The sequence below is a fragment of the Bombina bombina genome, chromosome 9, assembly GCF_027579735.1.
Source record: "Bombina bombina isolate aBomBom1 chromosome 9, aBomBom1.pri, whole genome shotgun sequence".
Taxonomy (NCBI): domain Eukaryota; kingdom Metazoa; phylum Chordata; class Amphibia; order Anura; family Bombinatoridae; genus Bombina; species Bombina bombina.
Genome location: NC_069507.1, coordinates 62,148,108 through 62,167,187, shown reverse-complemented (window position 1 = coordinate 62,167,187; position 19,080 = coordinate 62,148,108). Strand labels below are relative to the sequence as shown.

At 38.4% G+C, this 19,080-nt stretch overlaps 1 protein-coding gene across 1 annotated transcript in view; it reads left to right on the top strand.

Moving 5' to 3' along the window:
* The window catches only part of LOC128640400 (sperm flagellar protein 1-like), a 94,427-nt gene that overhangs the window by 36,597 nt on the left and 38,750 nt on the right, over positions 1–19,080 (top strand). Inside the window, exon 5 of the mRNA XM_053692891.1 lies at positions 3,988–4,072. Coding sequence (XP_053548866.1) covers positions 3,988–4,072 — 85 coding nt within the window. The remainder of the gene's footprint in view (positions 1–3,987; positions 4,073–19,080) is intronic.

Below are 19,080 nucleotides of genomic sequence, written 5' to 3'. Positions count from 1 at the left end.
CTATTTGTAATTTAGTGTAGGGTAGGGCTTTTTTTTATTTTGGGGGGGCTTTTTTATTTTTTTAGGGGGATTAGATTAGGTGTAATTAGTTTAAAAATCTTGTAATTTCTTTATTATTTTCTGTAATTTAGTGTTTGTTTTTTTGTACTTTAGATAATTTTATTTAATTGTAATTATTTGTATTTAATTTTGGTACTTAATTTAATTGTAGTGTAGTGTTAGGTGTAATTGTAACTTAGGTTAGGTTTTATTGTACAGGTAAATTTGTCTTTATTTTAACTAGGTAGTTATTAAATAGTTAATAACTATTTAATAACTATTGTACCTAGTTAAAATAAATACAAAGTTGCCTGTAAAATAAAAATAAACCCTAAGCTAGCTACAATGTAACTATTAGTTATATTGTAGCTAGCTTAGGGTTTATTTTATAGGTAAGTATTTAGTTTTAAATAGGAATTATTTAGTTAATTGTAGTAATTTTATTTAGATTTATTTAAATTATATTTAAGTTAGGGGGGGTTAGGGTTAGGGTTAGACTTAGGTTTAGAGGTTAATAACTTTATTATAGTGGCGGCGACGTTGGGGGCGGCAGATTAGGGGTTAATAAATGTAGGTAAGTGGCGGCGATGTTAGGGCCGGCAGATTAGGGGTTAATAATATTTAAATAGTGTTTGTGATGCGGGAGTGCGGCGGTTTAGGGGTTAATATATTTATTATAGTAGCGGCGATGTCCGGTTCGGCAGATTAGGGGTTAAAAATTTATTTTAGTGTTTGCGATGCGGGAGGGCCTCGGTTTAGGGGTTAATAGGTAGTTTACATAGAAACATAGATATTGACGGCAGATAAGAGCCATAGGCCCAGCAAGTCTGCCCGACCTTACCTAACAGTATAAACTTATCTAGTTCGTAGGATAGCCTTATGCTTGTCCCATGCATTTTTAAAGTCCCCCACAGTGTTTGTTGCTACTCCCTCTTGAGGAAGTTACCTCTTGATTTATGGGTGTTAGTGTACTTTTTAGCACTTTAGTTAAGAGTTTTATGCTACGGCGTTGTAGTGTAAAACTCTTAACTACTGACTTTTAAATGCGGTACCAGGCTTGACAGGAGAGGGTGTACCGCTTACTTTTGGTCAGACTCGTAATACCGCCGCTATGCAAGTCCCATTGAAAATATAGGATACGCAATTGAAGTAAGTGGATTTGCGGTATTTCCGAGTCTGCCGAAAAAAGTGAGCGGTACACTTGTACCTTCAAGACTCGTAATACCAGCGGGCGTTAAAAAGCAGCGTTGGGACCGGCCAACGCTGCTTTTTAAGCCTAACGCAAGACTCGTAATCTAGCCGAAAGGCTCTATTTCTGTTTAAACTGAGTGATATCAAAAATGCTAAAAACCCTGGTTATGAAGACACCAGTACTGTTAGTGATAAATAATATACAATAGTGCAAGTAAAATAAAATCAAACCCTAAAATAAAAATTAAAAACACATTTGTAGATAATGGGGTCCTAAAGTGACTATTGAAGTATGTCCATCATGCCAAAATACATATGGCATTCATATGGTTAATCAGTGGTGAGGATGGATTCTTATTACAATAGGTTAATGTCACACATGTAAATGAGTATTTCCTTTACACAGTAAACAAAGGGTTCACTTGAATAGATCTTTACTGTAACCTTAAGGGGTGTAAATGGACTATTGTATCTGTCAGTTTCTAGTGACTGCCCAGTCTCTCTTTAGAAAACAGGTACTTAAAGGGACGGTGTACTGTACTTGTTATACCAGCAGCAGAAAATAAAATGTATGAGCTGCCTTTGAGCTTTGAAACCACAACCCATTAAAATGGATTGAGCTTGCAAGGAAATCAGATTTCCTTATTTTATCACTTTCTGTATGCACACATACTTCTTTATATTATCTCTGCCTGAATATTAAATCCTAATACTCAGAGAGAACAGTTAATAACATTTTATTACTTATTTTTCCTATCTCCCACTGGGAGTGTAATTTCTTTTGTTGGCTTTGCTTGCACAGATTTTCTTTAGCCTATACTTAAAGGGACAGTCTAGTGAAAATTAAACTTTCATGATTCAGATAGGACATGTAATTTTAAACAACTTTCCAATTCACTTTTATCATCAAATTTGATTTGTTCTCTTTGTATTCTTTGTTGAAAGCTAAACCTAGGTAGGCTCATATGCTAATTTCTAAGACCTTGAAGGCCGCTCCTTATTTCAATGCATTTGGCAGTTTTCACAGCTAGAGGGCGTTAGTTCATGTGTGCCATACAGATAACATTGTGACCACGCCCTTGGAGTTATGACTGAGAGGGCACTGATTGGCTAAATGCAAGTCTGTCAAAAGAACTGAAATTAGGGGCAGTCTGCAGAGGCTTAGATACAAGGTAATCACAGAGGTAAAAAGTATATTTACTGTGTTGGTTATGCAAAACTGGGGAATGGGTAATAACAGGATTATCTATCTTTTTAAACAATAAAAATTCTGGAGTAGACTGTCCCTTTAAGCATAGGAACATTCAGTATAGGTAGGGAAATCACAGACAAAAAGCATCTATTTAAAATACCAAAATAAAGGTAAATTTGCTATTTCTAAATAATTGAATACACTCCAGCAGGTAAAATGAATCATTGGGAACAAATTAAAGGAGAGAACAACTTTTCAGAAGTTTTTATGTTGAAATCATTGTGATCACCCGACAAACTTGACGACTAATTCAGGTGGAAAGCAAAAAGCCATTTTAGGAACAAATCGCTGATAGATTGTGATCGACGTCTTAGTGTGTAAATGGACAATAAACAGATTGTAATTACAAGACATTTATGTTGTGTTGCTATAGAACAGTTGGCTAACCTTGGCACCCCAGACATTTTGAAACTATGTTTCCCATGATGCTTAGGCACTCTGCAGTCTAGTTGAGCATCATGGGAAATGTAGTTTTGAAACATCAGGGGTGACAAGGTTAGCCATCACTGCTATAGAATAACATATCAGCAAAGTTTAAACATTTTTACAACAAATTAACATCTAGTTTACTGCAATTGTTTTTTAATAGCCAAACTCCACCCACCACTTCCCTAATTTGAAGGAGAAAATCCGAGCTTGAGTCACAGTCAAATTATTGAATTGTTTTGAAATTGTTACAGGAAACATATCTGGCAGGGTTTGCAGTGTGCATTTTGAAATCAAATAATTAGAAAATCCACAGTTCTCTTAGGTAAATTACATAAAAGGGGCAAAATAAATAATGACATTTTATTGGAGAGTTGTTTCATTATAACTAAACATTTTATAGAAAAATCTCAAGGTATTTATTGTCCCTTTTACCTCTGCAAAGGGGTAAAACACATAGTTAAATTCAGGTCCAGAGGAGCAATTCATTACTGGAAGCTAGCTGGTGAGGTAATGACAAGAGGCATAGGTGTGTACCAACCAATCAGCAGCTAGCTTTCAGTAGTTCATTAATACGTTTGACCCTACCTAGGTATGTTTGGCAATTAAGAATACCAAGATAACTAAGTCAATTTGATAAGTGTCTTATTTTTTTATTTTAAATGTAAATGTATCAGCTGTGTACTCCTTACTATCCTCATAGGCTAATAGGCACTGTCTACTAATGTAGCATCTATCATTGTTCAAAATAAATGTTATTATTCTTCTGTTCAGTTAAATAGAATCTATAATACATTTTTCTGTTTTATTCTTGAGGGGTGATCATGTATTTTAACATTTTTCAAGAAATTGTTCTGAAGTTTAGGCTGTCACAGTCTAATTTCATATATTAACAGAAATAAAGGCAGCATTGCTACTATACAAATGATCTGCCACTCCTGACTAGTGCACTCAAGGGCTTAGCGACAAGGGATGGCAGCCAACCATTTAACCCCTTCTGTTCCTTAATGATATTAGTGCCATCTGTAATGTAATTACCCATTTATACTTTCAATTTGATGACAGATGCTCTTTTCCAGGCTCTGCTGCAGCTCTTCCTCCTACACAAGTGAAGGCAAATTATCATCCAGATTCCACTGGAATGACCCAGACTCACACCCGAAGGTATTATTAAAACAGCAGATTAATTATTATACTGCCAGTGATGTTTACTACATATCTATCGATCAATCAGTCTATCTATCTATCTATCTATCTATCTATCTGTTATGTATCTCGTACTATCTATCTATCTATCTATCTATCTATCTATCTATCTATCTAGCTATCTATCTGTTATGTATCTCCTTCTATCTATCTATCTATCTATCTATCTATCTATCTATCTATCTATCTATCTATCTGTTATGTATCTCGTTCTATCTATCTATCTATCTATCTATCTATCTAGCTATCTATCTGTTATGTATCTCCTATCTATCTATCTATCTATCTATCTATCTGTTATGTATCTCTTTCTATTTAATTGTCTATCTATCATCTGATATATATCTATCATCTTTCTATCTCTCTGTCTGTCTGTCTGTCTGTCTGTCTGTCTGTCTGTCTGTCTGCCTGTCTCTATCTATCTATCTATCTATCTGTTATGTATCTCTTTCTATTTAATTATCTATCTATCATCTGATATATATCTATCTATCATCTATCTATCTCTCTGTCTGTCTGCCTGTCTCTATCTATCTATCTATCTATCTATCTATCTATCTGTTATGTATCTCTTTCTATTTAATTGTCTATCTATCATCTGATTTATATCTATCTATCATCTATCTATCTCTCTGTCTGTTTGCCTGTCTCTATCTATCTATCATCTATCTAACTGCCATATATATTTATCTGTCTGTCTGTCTATCTATCTATCTATCTATCTATCTATCTATCTGTTATGTATCTTTATCTATATATCTATCTATTTGTCTATCTCTCTCTATATATATCTGTTATCTATCGATCTAACATCTATCTATCTAACATCTGACCATTATAATTTGTAACATTAGCGCTGCTGATTGGATCAGCAGCAGTTTCCTCTCGGTACTTTAACTGTGGGTTTAAGCCCTTTGCAGGGGTTAAGCACAGCTTTGCTGTGTCACTAGTGATACAATTACTTGCTCTTACACTTTAGAGAGTTTTTATTTTATCACTTTAATAGCCCTTTAATTTCTCTACACCAGTGAGGGCCATCTTCCTAACACCTAGGGGCGCCAGATCAATAGTTTAGAAGCCTTAAGGGACGCATATTAATTCATGGATACTGAACATATAAATAATATATTTCCTAAAAATGTCTAGGGTTGCTGCAGGGTACCCTGTTTCTCCTGTTCTCCCCTTGAGGACTCATTTGAGTTTGCCCATTGACCACAAGTCCCCAAAGCTTATATATTTAGTTCCATTTATTCCTGGGACCAGAAAAACTATGGCACACAGTTCTACCTTTTCCCTGGGGCCACAACAACTAGTGAAAATGGGTAACCCTGGTCTACATATTTAATTACTATAATATAAAAGGCAACAAAACATTTTTTTGAACCAACCTTGCCAGCTTTGAAATTGTGAGCTTAATACATAAGTCTTTTTCTCTCTAAAACCTTAAGCATTGCCAGAGAACACATTGTTCCACCTCCTTACTAGTACTGTGAGATATTTTACATAAGAAAGGCTACATGTATAATTCAACTATTTAAATTTATTTTCCTACCCACTGTATTTGCAAATAAAATATAAAGGGCCAGATTACAAGTGAAGTACAAACGTTTGCGTGCAAGCGATATCTGGGTTTTGAGATTATTTGCGCGCAGGTTAAATTGCACTTGTATTACGAGTTGAAAGTGAACGCAATCGCGTGAGTGCAATTGCAATTTACGCTAGAATGTTTACTGTGACCTCAGAGCTCTGTTTAACTGTTTTGCAAAACAAAAAAGTGTCACAAAACACATCAAAAATATATTACAAGAAATTAGCTCTCTATCCTGATGATTTGACGCTCTTCATCACAGACCCAGAAGATTCTCTTACCGCATTGTTTGACCTCCTGGACAGGTTCGGAAACATTTCCTATTACAAGCTAAATCTTGGTAAAACAGAAGCCTACCCCCTAAACTTATCCGAATCATCTCTACACTCCCTCAGGAGAAAATATAAATTCCAATGGTCTATATTTGGCCTAAAGCACCTAGGAGTGTTCCTTTCCCATGATATTGGAACAGTTTTATCTAAAAACTTTAATGCCCTACTATCGCAACTCCAAGGGGACCTGTGCTCCAGACTTCTTTGCTGCAACGACCAATCCTCGCTGGAGGACTAGGCCTCCCGAACATAAGGCTTTACTATGAAGCCGCCCTTTTATCCCACATCTCAGAGTGGAATGTAAAATGAGATGGTCCTCCCTGGACAGAACTTGAGCAGGCGTCTTTGCCGGCTCATATGGCCTTATTGGACCTTATCTGGATTCCATCCCATTGTGCCTCGAATATTCCGATCAACAACAAGATCGTCTTGCACTGCAGGAACTCCTGGTTGTGTCTCCAGCATAATGTCATGGTCTTACCGCACCCTTCACCATGTCATTCTATATCAGGCCTTTTGTATGGCCTCCCATTAGCGGGTCCCGCAGTACGGCAGGCTTTTTCTCCACTCAGAGTGGCCGACCTTTTCTCAGGGGGGAATCCAGTGTCAACCAGTGACCTGGCTAATACCCATGCCATCCAGCCCAGATTCAGATTTGACCTGTTAAGACTACTTTCTATACTAAAATCTTGGGGATTTCTGGAATCCCCACCTAGACCATTGACGCCATGGGAGTCCCGACTATCCGCAGGTACCCAACATATCTCCCCCTTGTCCTCCCATTACCAGATCCTTCTTAATGCTTCGAAGCTGTCCAAAACTAGACAGATGACGGAGTGGGAAAGAGACTGGAGCGTAGACTTAACCGCAGAGGACTGGACGGATGGAATCTTACATACCAAAATGTCGATTCACTGCATGACACTGTACAAATTATTCTACAAACTCTTGACCAGGTGGCATTATGTGCCTTCAAAGTTACATAAAACGTGTCCGGACTGCTCCCCCCTCTGCTGGAGAGGATGTCAGATGGTGGGCGATCCTCACCATATCTGGTGGGCCTGTCCTGCCATTGCACCCCTGTGGAATAGATTGAGGGCCCTGTGCTACCGACTAGGGCTGGAGGTGTCCTTGCCCCTGGAGACAGCTCTGATCCATGCTGGCCTCCGGTCCCTCTCTGTGCCCAGGCGCTTACTGCTGATAACGATTCTAATGGCGGAAAAATTACTGATTGCACGAAATTGGAAGAAACCTAACCCTCCCAGTTGGCAAGCCTTAATCCAACTTATCTCCTACTTCAGATCCATGGAGAGTTATGTATATAATTCACGCCAACAAACAGATCTGTACGCCTTGCTATGGGAGCCATGGGACTCACTTGGAGAGGGCAAAATTATTTCTCTGTAGAGTATCCCTGATTTAGGCTGATGACAATATTGACAGGGAGGGGACTGTACAATATCCCCCCTCCTTGCGGCTGACGCGCTCGGAGTCCCCACCAGCCCCCCCCCTTTTTTTTTCCTCTTATTTCTCACCTCCCTTCCCCCTCTTCCTCCTAATCCTACTACCCCACAGGATTTCCCAATGGAACAACCAATATACAGACTCTTAATTACCCCCAGGGCCTTCTGGGCTCATTTGGGACTTATGCACAATATATTAAGCTTACTGATTGAGTCTCTGTGCCTAGACTTTTTCACAAAAACTATATTTCTAACAGACGTTAGCTAAAATGTAAAACTAGAGGTTTACAACTTCTTAAGATGTACTGTTTTTGTTCTGACTCTTGCTCATTGTAAAAATTGTTTTGAATCTTGAAGGACAAATGTTTTTCTTCTCTTGTATTCATACATCTTTAGAAATACCATATGTATGTTGTACTTAGAATTTCACCTCAATAAAAATTATTTGGGAAAAAAAATATATATTACAAAGTACAGTTACACTCATTATAACACCATCTTATAACAATTATATAAAGAAATATTGCACAAAAAAGTTATAAGGGCTCAAAGATGTGAGGTCTCAGGTGCTAGAAAAAAAAATACTTCAAAGAGCTTTAACATAGTGATACATACATATACATGTCTAAAGATGTAGATGTATGTACAGTATATATATATATATATATATATATATATATATATATATGTGTGTGTACATATGTATTTGTGTATTTATGTATTTACAGATATATATACACATAAATACATATGTGCACACACACACATATATGTAAATATACAGTATATATATATATATATATATATATATATATATATGTGTGTGTCTGCAATGGAGCCCTTTGCAGTTAGGTAGATGAAAATATATGTCAGCCTTACGCATATTAGTATATGCGATTGGGTATGCACATATTAGAATATGCGATCGGGTATGCGCATATGAGAACATGCGATCAGGTTTGCACACAAGTAGGGTGTTAGTTTTTCCCCCCACTTTTTTTCTTCATTGTCTTGTACAGGGGAAGAGGTTATCGTTTGCGCGATAGTCTAATTGCGCTAGAAGTAAGCTGTTTGCGCTCAACATGTTAGCGCAAGAGCGAAAACTTTTTACTTTCAACTCATAAAACCAGCGCAACCTGACGGGCGCAAAAGTTTACTTCTAGCACAATTAGCGCTAAATAGTGCTCCACTTGTAATCTGGCCCAAAGTAAATTAACATTGCCTTTCATTAATTAGAAAAAAATTTGCAATGAAAATATGAATTTTATTCAATTTATAATAAGATATATATATTTTTAGTTTGTGAATACTGTAGGAAGGAAACACAATTTTATATAGTGCCTTGGTGAGGTTAAATAAAAAAAGTTTTTTTAAAAAGTAAGATATTGTTCACTTCTTCTAGAAATATGGTGAACAGCGTATTTCTTCCCCTCAAACTTCGGTTTGGGGCTTTGGGGCTTTTCGATTTGGGGCTTTATTACAAGTAAATCGGTAGTTTAAGCATATGAATAGCTATTTTAAAGAAAAGAACATATTCCCCTATGTGAAATATTTACAGTAAATAAAAGGGCTCCAATGCACACACACACACACATATATATATATATATATATATATATATATATATATATACAGTATATATATATGTATATAGGTGTGTACACATGTATTTATATGTGTATATATATATATATACAGTATATATATATATATGTATATAGGTGTGTACACATGTATTTATATGTGTATATATGTCAGTAAATACATAAATACCCATATAAATGCATAAATACATATGTACACACATATAAACACACACATATATATATATATATATACATACATACAGTATATATATATGTATATAGGTGTGTACACATGTATTTATATGTGTATATATGTCAGTAAATACATAAATACCCATATAAATGCATAAATACATATGTACACACATATAAACACACACACATATATATACAGTATATATATATGTATATAGGTGTGTACACATGTATTTATATGTGTGTATATATATATATATATATATATATATATACAGTATATATATATGTATATAGGTGTGTACACATGTATTTATATGTGTATATATGTCAGTAAATACATAAATACCCATATAAATGCATAAATACATATGTACACACATATAAACACACACATATATATATATATATACAGTATATATATATATATGTATATAGGTGTGTACACATGTATTTATATGTGTATATATGTCAGTAAATACATAAATACCCATATAAATGCATAAATACATATGTACACACATATAAACACACACACACATACATATATATATATACAGTACATACATACATATTTAGACATTGATATGTATGTTTCTCTTTGATAAAGCCCTTTGCAGACCTTTTTTTTTCTGAGACCTCATATCTTTGAGCCCTTATAAGTTTTTTTTTAATCATTTTTATTAGATAGTGTTATTATGAGTGTAAATGACTTTTAAATGTATTTTTAATGTGTTTTGTGACACTTTTTTGACTCACGTAACAGTTAACCAGAGCTCTGAAGTAGCAGTAATCATTCTGGCGAAAATCACTATTGCCTTCGCACGTTTGCATTTATTTTTAACTTGTAATACGGCCGCATTTAACTTGTGTGCAAACAGCCTCGAAAACCCGATATTGCTTGCGCTCCAAAGATAGCGCTCCACTCTTGAGCTAGCCCTTGGTGAAGCTGCTTTCTTTTATGCAAGCTTTTTTTAATCTGCCTTGTTGTCAATCCCTTTAATATTATAAAGGGTCTTTTGGTATAGAGGGAAATATTACTCAAATACGGTAGATTACGAGTTTTGCGTTAACAGGGGTGCGGTGCTAACTAGCAGTTTATGCTCACCGCTCACTTACAGACAGCGCTGGTATTACGGGTTTTTACAAACCCGGGGTTAACCGCAAAAAAGTGAGCGTAGAGCAAAATTTTGCTCCACATCTCACCTCAATACCAGCGCTGCTTACGTTAGCGGTGAGCTGGCTGAACGTGCTCGTGCATGATTTCCCCATAGGAATCAATGGGGGAGAGCCGGCTGAAAAAAAAACTAACACCTGCAAAAAAGCAGCGTAAAGCTCGTAACGCAGCCCCATTGATTCCCATGGGGAAAGAAAATTTATGTCTACACCTAACACCCTAACATGAACCACGAGTCTAAACACCCCTAATCTTACACTTATTAACCCCTAATCTGCTGCCCCCGACATCGCCGACACCTACATTATATTATTAACCCCTAATCTGCTGCTCCGGACACCGCCGCCACTATAATAAATATATTAACCCCTAAACCGCCGCACTCCCGCAACGCAAACACTAGTTAAATATTATTAACCCCTAATCTTCCGTCCCTAACATCTCCGACACCTACCTACATTTATTAACCCCTAATCTGCCGCACCAATGTCGCCGTAACTATAATAAACATATTAACCCCTAAATCTAAGTCTAACCCTAACACCCCGTAACTTTAATATAATTTAAATAAATCGAAATAAAATTACAATTATTACCTAAATTATTCCTATTTAAAACGAAATACTTACCTGTAAAATAAACCCTAAGCTAGCTACAATATAACTAATAGTTACATTGTATCTATCTTAGGGTTTATTTTATTTTACAGGCAAGTTTGTATTCATTTTAGCTAGGTAGAATAGTTACTAAATAGTTATTAACTATTTAATAACTACCTAGTTAAAATAAATACAAAAGTACCTGTAAAATAAAACCTAACCTAAGTTACAATTACACCTAACACTACACTATAATTAAATAAATTAAATACAATTAAATAAAATTATCTAAAGTACAAAAACAAACAAACACTAAATTACAGAAAATAATAAACAAATTACAAGAATTTTAAACTAATTACACCCAATCTAATCCCCCTAACAAAATAAAAAAGCCCCCCAAAATAAAAAATAGACCTACCCTACACTAAATTACAAATAGCCCTTAAAAGGGCCTTTTGCGTGGCATTGCCCCAAAGTAATCAGCTCTTTTACCTGTAAAAAAAATTACAAATCCCCCCCCAACATTAAAACCCACCACCCACACAACCAACCCTACTCTAAAACCCACCCAATCCCCCCTTAAAAAAAACTAACACTAACCCCTTGAAGATCACCTTACCGGGAGACGTCTTCACCCAACCGGGCCGAAGTCCTCAACGAACCCGGGAGAAGTCTTCATCCAAGCCGGGCGAAGTGGTCCTCCAGACAGGCAGAAGTCTTCATCCAGACAGCATCTTCTATCTTCATCCATCCGGCGTGGAGCTGGTCCATCTTCAAGACATCCGACGCGGAGCATCCTCTTCCTTCCGACGGCTAACACTGAATGAAGGTTCCTTTAAATGACGTCATCCAAGATGGCGTCCCTTCAATTCCGATTGGCTGATAGAATTCTCTCAGCCAATCGGAATTAAGGTAGAAAAAATCCTATTGGCTGATGCAATCAGCCAATAGGATTGAAGTTCAATCCTATTGGCTGATCCAATCAGCCAAGAGGATTGAGCTGGCATTCTATTGGCTGTTCCAATTACAGCGCTGCGGAATCTGTTGGCGCTCTACAAATACCTGATAATAATAATACAATGTAACTATTAGTTATATTATAGCTTGCTTAGGGTTTATTTTATAGGTAAGTATTTAGTTTTAAATAGGAATTATTTAGGTAATAATAGTAATTTTATTTCGATTCATTTAAATTATATTAAAGTTACGGGGTGTTAGGGTTAGACTTAGATTTAGGGGTTAATAAATTTAATATAGTGGCGGCGACGTTGGGGGCGGCAGATTAGGGGTTAATAAATGTAGGTAGGTTGCGGCGATGTTAGGAACGGCAGATTAGAGGTTAATAAAATTTAACTAATGTTTGCAAGGCGGGAGTGCGGCGGTTTAGGGGTTAATATATTTATTATAGTGGCGGCGATGTCTGGTTCGGCAGATTAGGGGTTAAAAATTTTATTTTAGTGTTTGCGATGTGGGGGGGGGGTCTCGGTTTAAGGGTTAATAGGTAGTTTATGGGTGTTAGTGTACTTTTTAGCACTTTAGTTTTATGCTACGGCGTTGTAGTGTAAAACTCTTAACTACTGACTTTAAAATGCGGTATCAGTCTTGACAGGAGAGGGTGTACCGCTCACTTTTTGTCAGACTCGTAATACCGGCGGTATGCAAGTCCCATTGAAAAAATAGGATACGCAATTGATGTAAGTGGATTTGCGGTATTTCCAAGTCTGGCCAAAAAAGTGAGCGGTACACCTTTACCTGCAAGACTCGTAACACCAGCGGGCGTTAAAAAGCAGCATTAGGACCGGCCAACGCTGCTTTTTAACCCTAACGCAAAACTCGTAATCTAGCCGATAGTTTCTATTACCCAGATATTTTGTATCTTGTAAATAAAAGAGCAGCAGTTAAAAATTTTAAATATTTATTTTTTTATGCATGAAAAATCTGTTTAAATTTAAAGTGAAACAAAAAGAAAGTTAATGCTTTTGTACAACTGAGTCGTAGGACTGGCTGAAAAAGTTGCTTTCTCCAACATAGGTGTGTCCGGTCCACGGCGTCATCCTTACTTGTGGGATATTCTCTTCCCCAACAGGAAATGGCAAAGAGCCCAGCAAAGCTGGTCACATGATCCCTCCTAGGCTCCGCCTACCCCAGTCATTCTCTTTGCCGTTGCACAGGCAACATCTCCACGGAGATGGTTAAGAGTTTTTTGGTGTTTAAATGTAGTTTTTATTCTTCAATCAAGAGTTTGTTATTTTAAAATAGTGCTGGTATGTACTATTTACTCTGAAACAGAAAAGAGATGAAGATTTCTGTTTGTAAGAGGAAAATGATTTTAGCAACCGTTACTAAAATCGATGGCTGTTTCCACACAGGACTGTTGAGATGAATTAACTTCAGTTGGGGGAAACAGTGGGCAGACTTTGCTGCTTGAGGTATGACACATTTCTAACAAGACTTGGTAATGCTGGAAGCTGTCATTTTCCCTATGGGAACCGGTAAGCCATTTTCTTAGTTTAGTATAAGAATAAAGGGCTTCACAAGGGCTTTAAAGACTGGTAGACATTTTTCTGGGCTAAAACGATTACTTTATAAGTATATTTAGTGGATTATAACTATAAATAGTTCTTTTAATCTTGGGGATGTATTAAAAAAACGGCAGGCACTGTATTGGACACCTTTTTCACTGGGGGCCTTTTCTAGTCATAGGCAGAGCCTCATTTTCGCGCCACTAATGCGCAGTTGTTTTTGGAAAGCAAGGCATGCAGATGCATGTGTGAGGAGCTAAGAACCACTGAAAAAGCTTATTGAAGGCGTCATTTGGTATCGTATTCCCCTCTGGGCTTGGTTGGGTCTCAGCAAAGCAGATACCAGGGACTGTATAGGGGTTAAATGTAAAAACGGCTCCGGTTCCGTTATTTTAAGAGTTAAAGCTTTCAAATTTGGTGTGCAATACTTTTATTGCTCTGTTTTAGATACTGAAGAGCATGAGGACGCTGATGATAATGGTTCTGACATACCCTCACACCAATCTGAAGGGGCCAGGAGGGAGGTTTTGTCTGAGGGAGAAATTTCAGATTCAGGGAAAATTTCTCAACAAGCTGAACCTGATGTTATTACTTTTAAATTTAAATTAGAACATCTCCGCGCTCTGCTTAAGGAGGTGTTATCTACTCTGGATGATTGTGACAATTTGGTCATTCCAGAGAAATTATGTAAGATGGACAAGTTCCTAGAGGTCCCGGTGCCCCCCGATGCTTTTCCTATACCCAAGCGGGTGGCGGACATTGTAAATAAGGAATGGGAAAGGCCCGGCATACCTTTTGTTCCTCCCCCTATATTTAAGAAATTATTTCCTATGGTCGACCCCAGAAAGGACTTATGGCAGACAGTCCCCAAGGTCGAGGGGGCGGTTTCTACTCTAAACAAACGCACTACTATCCCTATAGAAGATAGTTGTGCTTTCAAAGATCCTATGGATAAAAAATTAGAGGGTTTGCTTAAAAAGATGTTTGTTCAGCAAGGTTACCTTCTACAACCAATTTCATGCATTGTTCCTGTCACTACAGCAGCGTGTTTCTGGTTCGAAGAACTAGAAAAGTCGCTCAATAAAGAATCTTCGTATGAGGAGGTTATGGACAGAGTTCAAGCACTTAAATTGGCTAACTCTTTTATCTTAGACGCCACTTTGCAATTAGCTAGATTAGCGGCGAAAAATTCAGGTTTTGCTATTGTGGCGTGCAGAGCGCTTTGGCTAAAGTCTTGGTCAGCGGATGTGTCCTCCAAGAACAAATTGCTTAACATCCCTTTCAAGGGTAAAACGCTGTTTGGCCCTGACTTGAAAGAGATTATTTCAGACATCACTGGGGGAAAGGGCCACGCCCTTCCTCAGGATAGGTCTTTTAAGGCTAAAAATAAGCCAAATTTTCGTCCCTTTCGCAGAAACGGACCAGCCTCAAATTCTACATCCTCTAAGCAAGAGGGTAATAGTTCTCAAACCAAACCAGCCTGGAGACCGATGCAAGGCTGGAACAAGGGTAAGCAGGCCAAGAAACCTGCCACTGCTACTAAAACAGCATGAAGTGTTGGCCCCCGATCCGGGACCGGATCTGGTGGGGGGCAGACTCTCTCTCTTTGCTCAGGCTTGGGCAAGAGATGTTCAGGATCCTTGGGCGCTAGAAATAGTTTATCAAGGTTATCTCCTGGAATTCAAGGAACTACCCCCAAGTGGGAGGTTCCACAGGTCTCAATTGTCTTCAAACCAAATAAAAAGACAGGCATTCTTACATTGTGTAGAAGACCTGTTAAGAATGGGAGTGATTCATCCTGTTCCATTAGGAGAACAAGGGATGGGGTTTTACTCCAATCTGTTCATAGTTCCCAAAAAAGAAGGAACATTCAGACCAATTTTAGATCTCAAGATTCTAAACAAATTTCTCAGGGTTCCATCGTTCAAAATGGAAACCATTCGAACAATTCTTCCTACCATCCAGGAAGGTCAATTCATGACCACGGTGGATTTAAAGGATGCGTATCTACATATTCCTATCCACAAGGAACATCATCGGTTCCTAAGGTTCGCCTTTCTGGACAAGCATTACCAGTTTGTGGCACTTCCATTCGGATTAGCCACTGCTCCAAGGATTTTCACAAAGGTACTAGGGTCCCTTCTAGCGGTGCTAAGACCAAGGGGCATTGCAGTAGTACCTTACTTGGACGACATACTGATTCAAGCGTCGTCTCTGTCAAAAGCAAAGGCTCATACGGACATTGTCCTAGCCTTTCTCAGATCTCACGGGTGGAAAGTGAACATAGAAAAAAGTTCTCTGTCCCCGTCAACAGGAGTTCCCTTCTTGGGAACAATAATAGACTCCTTAGAAATGAAGATTTTTCTGACAGAGGCCAGAAAATCAAAACTTCTAAGCTCTTGTCAAGTACTTCATTCTGTTCTTCTTCCTTCCATAGCGCAGTGCATGGAAGTAATAGGTTTGATGGTTGCGGCAATGGACATAGTTCCTTTTGCATGAATTTATCTAAGACCATTACAACTGTGCATGCTCAGACAGTGGAATGGGGATTATACAGACTTGTCTCCGACGATCCAAGTAGATCAAAGAACCAGAGATTCACTCCGTTGGTGGCTGAACCTGGACAACCTGTCACAGGGAATGAGCTTCCGCAGACCAGAGTGGGTCATTGTCACGACCGACGCCAGTCTGGTGGGCTGGGGCGCGGTCTGGGAACCCCTGAAAGCTCAGGGTCTATGGTCTCGGGAAGAATCTCTTCTCCCGATAAACATTCTGGAACTGCGAGCGATATTCAATGCTCTCAGAGCTTGGCCTCAACTAGCAAAGGCCAAATTCATAAGGTTTCAATCAGACAACATGACGACTGTTGCATATATCAACCATCAGGGGGGAACAAGGAGTTCCCTGGCGATGGAGGAAGTGACCAAAATAATTCAATGGGCGGAGAATCACTCCTGCCACTTGTCTGCAATCCACATCCCAGGAGTGGAAAATTGGGAAGCGGATTTTCTGAGTCGTCAGACATTCCATCCGGGGGAGTGGGAACTCCATCCGGAAATCTTTGCCCAAATAACTCAATTATGGGGCATTCCAGACATGGACCTGATGGCGTCTCGTCAGAACTTCAAGGTTCCTTGCTACGGGTCCAGATCCAGGGATCCCAAGGCGACTCTAGTAGATGCACTGATAGCGCCTTGGACCTTCAACCTAGCTTATGTATTCCCACCGTTTCCTCTCATCCCCAGGCTGGTAGCCAGGATCAATCAGGAGAGGGCTTCTGTGATCTTGATAGCTCCTGCGTGGCCACGCAGAACTTGGTATGCAGACCTGGTGAATATGTCATCGGCTCCACCATGGAAGCTACCTTTGAGACAGGACCTTCTTGTTCAAGGTCCATTCGAACATCCGAATCTGGCTTCACTCCAACTGACTGCTTGGAGATTGAACGCTTGATTTTATCAAAGCGTGGGTTTTCAGATTCTGTCATTGATACTCTTGTCCAGGCTAGAAAGCCTGTAACTAGGAAAATTTACCATAAAATATGGAAAAAATATATCTGTTGGTGTGAATCTAAAGGATTCCCATGGAACAAGATAAAAATTCCTAAGATTCTATCCTTTCTACAAGAGGGTTTGGAGAAAGGATTATCTGCAAGTTCTTTGAAGGGACAGATTTCTGCTTTATCTGTTTTACTTCACAAAAAACTGGCGGCTGTGCCAGATGTTCAAGCTTTTGTTCAGGCTCTGGTTAGAATCAAGCCTGTTTACAAACCTTTGACTCCTCCTTGGAGTCTCAATTTAGTTCTTTCAGTTCTTCAAGGGGTTCCGTTTGAACCCTTACATTCCGTAGATATTAAGTTACTATCTTGGAAAGTTTTGTTTTTGGTTGCAATTTCTTCTGCTAGAAGAGTTTCAGAGTTATCTGCTCTGCAGTGTTCTCCTCCTTATCTGGTGTTCCATGCAGATAAGGTGGTTTTGCGTACTAAACCTGGTTTTCTTCCGAAAGTTGTTTCTAACAGAAACATTAACCAGGAGATAGTTGTGCCTTCTTTGTGTCCGAATCCAGTTTCAAAGAAGGAACGTTTGTTACACAATTTGGATGTAGTTCGTGCTCTAAAATTCTATTTAGAGGCTACAAAGGATTTCAGACAAACATCTTCTTTGTTTGTTGTTTATTCTGGTAAAAGGAGAGGTCAAAAAGCAACTTCTACCTCTCTCTCTTTTTGGCTTAAAAGCATCATCCGATTGGCTTATGAGACTGCCGGACGGCAGCCTCCTGAAAGAATCACAGCTCACTCCACTAGGGCTGTGGCTTCCACATGGGCCTTCAAGAACGAGGCTTCACTTGGTCTTCACTGCACACTTTTACCAAATTTTCCAAATTTGATACTTTTGCTTCTTCTGAGGCTATTTTTGGGAGAAAGGTTTTGCAAGCCGTGGTGCCTTCCATCTAGGTGACCTGATTTGCTCCCTCCCATCATCCGTGTCCTAAAGCTTTGGTATTGGTTCCCACAAGTAAGGATGACGCCGTGGACCGGACACACCTATGTTGGAGAAAACAGAATTTATGCTTACCTGATAAATTACTTTCTCCAACGGTGTGTCCGGTCCACGGCCCGCCCTGGTTTTTTTAATCAGGTCTGATGAATTATTTTCTCTAACTACAGTCACCACGGTATCATATGATTTCTCCTATGCATATTCCTCCTTTACGTCGGTCGAATGACTGGGGTAGGCGGAGCCTAGGAGGGATCATGTGACCAGCTTTGTTGGGCTCTTTGCCATTTCCTGTGGGGAAGAGAATATCCCACAAGTAAGGATGACGCCGTGGACCGGACACACCGTTGGAGAAAGTAATTTATCAGGTAAGCATAAATTCTGTTTTATTCATTAGAAGAACATCCAATACAAATAAAATAAAAGCACTTTAATGTAATTCTGAAAAAAAATTCTTTTAGATAATGCAGAGAATTTTTTTGATTTTTATGGGCCAAATTCTATAAAGCTTTTCTGGGTTTTTGAGATTTTATAAGAAAAATTGTAACAAAATTGTTCTGCACAAGTCATATTATATGAAAAACATCGGTATTGAAATTGTGCAGAAAAGAAACGATTTAAGGTGCCTGGTAGAAATTATAATACTACACTGCGCATGCATAATACGAAACTGAAAGCTTATTATTTTTCTTAGTGTAATAATTAGTTTCCATAAATAAAAAGAGAGAAGCGCTCAACCTGGGTACGAACAATAGCATAATAGCTTGTTCTATCACTAGTTACCACCCAAGGAGCAGCCTCTTTCTATTCAACATGTGCCTTTCACAGAGAAGAACTTTCCTTTAGTATATCAGTCTGATCCTGACTAAACAGTGCAGTTTAGAAATACCAGGTAATCCCTCTCTGAACGTGAGAAACGGCAAAACCTGAGACATATGTTTTGGCCTCGTCAGTGAGGTGCAGCCATATCCCTTTAGGCACACTGAGCAATGAGTCCATGTCTAG